At 67.8% G+C, this 991-nt stretch overlaps 1 protein-coding gene across 1 annotated transcript in view; it reads left to right on the forward strand.

The window, feature by feature from the left end:
* The window catches only part of LOC104983562 (protocadherin-16-like), a gene marked incomplete at its 3' end in the record, with an annotated part of 6,115 nt that extends 5,176 nt beyond the window's left edge, over positions 1 to 939 (forward strand). The window contains exon 6 of the mRNA XM_010833065.1: positions 6 to 939. Within this exon, the coding sequence (XP_010831367.1) occupies positions 6 to 939 (934 nt within the window). The remainder of the gene's footprint in view (positions 1 to 5) is intronic.
* Positions 940 to 991: the final 52 nt, after the last annotated feature.

Genomic DNA, 991 nt, shown 5'->3' on the forward strand with positions numbered 1-991 from the left:
CGGAGTGCCACCGTGCCTGTGACTGTGGACATCACCCACACTGCGCTGGGCCTGGCACCTGACCTCAACCTGCTCTTGGTGGGAGCCGTGGCAGCCTCTCTGGGAGTCGTGGTGGTGCTTGCCCTGGCAGCCCTTGTCCTGGGACTGGTGCGGGCCCGGAGCCGCAAAGCTGAGGCGGCGCCTGGCCCGATGTCCCAGGCGGCACCCCTGGCCAGTGGCTCACTGCAGAAGCTGGGCCGAGAGCCACCCAGCCCGCCGCCCTCAGAGCACCTGTATCACCAGACCCTCCCCAGCTATGGTGGGCCTGGAGCTGGAGGACCCTACCCCCGCGGTGGCTCCCTGGACCCTTCACACTCAAGCGGCCGAGGCTCAGCAGAGGCTGCGGAAGATGACGAGATCCGCATGATCAACGAGTTCCCCCGCGTGGCCAGTGTGGCCTCCTCCCTGGCTGCCCGCGGCCCTGACTCCGGCATCCAGCAGGATGCAGACGGACTGAGTGACACCTCCTGTGAGCCACCTGCCCCTGACACCTGGTATAAGGGCCGTAAGGCAGGGCTGCTGCTGCCGGGTGCAGGAGCCACTCTGTACAGAGAAGACGGCCCCCCAGCCACTGCCACCACCTTCCTGGGGGGCTGTGGCCTAAGCCCCGCGCCCACTGGGGACTACGGCTTTCCAGCAGATGGCAAGCCCTGTGTGGCGGGAGCGCTGACGGCCATCGTGGCCGGTGAGGAGGAGCTCCGTGGCAGCTACAACTGGGACTACCTGCTGAGCTGGTGCCCTCAGTTCCAGCCGCTGGCCAGTGTCTTCACAGAGATTGCCCGGCTCAAGGATGAAGCTCGGCCGTGTCCCCCGGCGCCCCGTATTGACCCACCGCCCCTCATCACTGCCGTGGCCCACCCAGGAGCCAAGTCTGTGCCCCCCAAACCAGCCAGCACGGCCGCAACCCGGGCCGTCTTCCCACCAGCCTCTCACCGCTCCCCCATCAGCCACG

This window comes from Bison bison, unplaced genomic scaffold (genome assembly GCF_000754665.1).
Source record: "Bison bison bison isolate TAMUID 2011002044 unplaced genomic scaffold, Bison_UMD1.0 scf7180017838661, whole genome shotgun sequence".
NCBI classification, from domain to species: Eukaryota; Metazoa; Chordata; class Mammalia; order Artiodactyla; family Bovidae; genus Bison; species Bison bison.